At 37.6% G+C, this 2,335-nt stretch overlaps 1 protein-coding gene across 1 annotated transcript; it reads left to right on the top strand.

The window, feature by feature from the left end:
• Window positions 1–227: 227 nt before the first annotated feature.
• LOC107027574 lies at window positions 228–679 on the top strand. The gene is made up of 2 exons (XM_015228707.1): window positions 228–563; window positions 638–679. The coding sequence occupies exons 1-2, from the start codon at window positions 228–230 to the stop codon at window positions 677–679; spliced, it is 378 nt and encodes a 125-aa protein (XP_015084193.1).
• The last annotated feature ends 1,656 nt before the right edge of the window (window positions 680–2,335 follow it).

Raw genomic sequence — 2,335 nt, 5'->3', positions numbered from 1 at the left:
CACAGATTACAGAGAGTCGATTTTCAGTACCCAATTTCAGAATTTCTAAGTATGCTGAAACGAGACATCTGTGACGGGCCGTCGTGCCTATGACGGTCCGTCGTGATGTCCGTAATCTTAGCCAGTTTTTCCAGAAATAAATCTGCTGCTCAAAACGACTAAACAGGTCGTTACACCAGGTCTATTTGAAGATTTCACCTATGAAGTGGGTGATGAGGTTTTGCAGTATGGGGAAGTTGAGTCCGAGGTATGTTGGGCCGTATTATATCCTACAGAGTGTGGGTAAGGTGGCCTATGAGTTGGCATTTCCTGCGGGTCTAGATAACGTCGATTCAGTCCTTCATGTATCTGTATTAAAGAAGTCCCTCAGTGATCCAGCATCGATTCTATCTGTTGAAGGTTTGGGGGTCGATGAATACTTGTCCTATGAGGAGGTACCTGTTGAGATTTTAGAAAGACAGTTCAAGCGGCTGAGGAACATAGAGATTGCCACAGTGAAGGTGCTACGTGGATGGCCGAGGCCGATATGGCATCCCGCTGCCCTCATCTTTTCAGCCCTTGAGGTTAGACTTCCTACTCTTAAGTAGAAGTTTCCTTATCTCTCTATTCTTTGGTGCTATTGCTTATTTATGAATAGTATTTATGCTTTGATCTGACTGGCCTTACGCTAGATAATTAGTAGTGTCATTCGGGGACGAATATTCCTAAGAGGGGGGGGATAAGGTAACAACCCTAAAAATGGATATGCTAAGTAATGCTTAATGTGACTAGAATGCCTACAATTAGACCTGGTTCACACGGATTGATGCGCGTAGAACCAGTCCTCTGAACCCTTGCGACATCAAAGCCAACTAACTTGGGAAGTTAGTTGATCTAGAAAAGGTTGGGTTTAGCCATGTAGGACTCCCGATTATGAAGATTTACTCGAATGCATCTTTACCGGACTTAAAAAGTAGAAATCTTAAATTTGGAGGGTCTACGGTAAAATGGTCTTTTTCAAGGATAAGGGTAGTATCGAAATTACCCTAAACACGTAATTAATTATTAAATTAATAAGTTGGAGGGCTACTTTGGGTAGAGAGGGCCGAAATTGCCCTTTTTGCAGAGTCTTGCTCCACCCAGGTTCGACATAGGTGGGAGCAATGATTTAATTTGTTTAATTTAAATTGGTAAATTAATTTAATTAATTAATATTTAATAGCTGATTTATGAAAAATGAAAATCATATGCTATTAATCATTATTTATTAATTAAGATATTTTATTTGACTAAGTCTTGCCTGAGAGACCTAGTTGACTAAGTCTAAACTACTTCACCTCTTTCAACTCTCTTTCACGTTTACTTCTCCCTCACGTCAATATCTCTCTCTTTATTTTCACGTTCTCTCTGCCTAACCAAAACACAAGAACTGAAAAGTAGCCAAAAGCTCTTCACAGTTGAAGAACTTTCACGTTAAAAAAATTATACAAAACGTTAACCAAAAACGTAAGGTTACAAGAAGGGATTTCTGTTGAGTTTTGGGTTTAGGTTTCAAGACTTGGACGTGAGTTTGGAGAAGGTCTTTGGGCAGCAGGTTTAAGGGTTGAACGACGTGAAATAAAGTATGGGTTATCTTACTCGTGGCCCTTTCCCAAGAGACCCTTAAGACTCAGATAATTCAATTCCGAAACTAGGATTGTTCCCCATTACATGTTCCCTATCACTAGCTCCTATCACAGATCTTAGGTTAGTATGTTTGCTGGTAGATTAGGTATGAACTTTGATTTTTGTTATAATGTGATCATGATTATATGTTCGGAATAGTATGAACAATGAAGTATGTCTGCCGAAATTTCGTGAAAATTGTATGTGTATGTCGTGACATGATTTTCGTTTTTCAGCCTTAAAATGATATGTTTTTATGGTTGAATTTTATGTGAGAATGTTTGTGTAAATCATGAGGTGTAAAAGTGGTGTAATGTTGCTGGATTTAATGGTAATTCTTTGCTGAATATAATCGTAAAAATATTACACTTAAAGATGCACCAAATGATCCACGAAATGCCTTAAGAATTACTGTACGAATGATGATAAAAAGAAGCTGAAAATAGTGAACAAATTTTCAACATTTGGTAGGTTTGGTTCGGCAAAAACAAAGTGGTACAAAATGCAAATAAAAATGAATGTAAAATATGTGAGATCACTAAGGATTGAACCCAAGACATCATTACATGAAATCTACAAAAAAATCAACAAAAGATTGAGAGGAAAATGGATTGGAAGAGACAAAATTTCAAGCTTGCTGGAAATTTGGAGTCTCGGACAAGGTTGAGGAAAAATAGCTATATTTATTAAA

This window comes from Solanum pennellii, chromosome 8 (genome assembly GCF_001406875.1).
Source record: "Solanum pennellii chromosome 8, SPENNV200".
Classification (NCBI taxonomy): Eukaryota; Viridiplantae; Streptophyta; class Magnoliopsida; order Solanales; family Solanaceae; genus Solanum; species Solanum pennellii.
The sequence above is the reverse complement of the archived record's forward strand: the minus strand, read 5'-3'. Positions and strand labels throughout refer to the sequence as shown.

Bases quoted from the DNA above. Each gene is read 5' to 3' on its own strand.
- LOC107027574 (XM_015228707.1), top strand. From the start codon at position 228: ATGGGGAAGTTGAGTCCGAGGTATGTTGGGCCGTATTATATCCTACAG. The intron at 564-637 runs GTTAGACTTCCT...ATTTATGAATAG, and splicing joins TCATCTTTTCAGCCCTTGAG to TATTTATGCTTTGATCTGAC.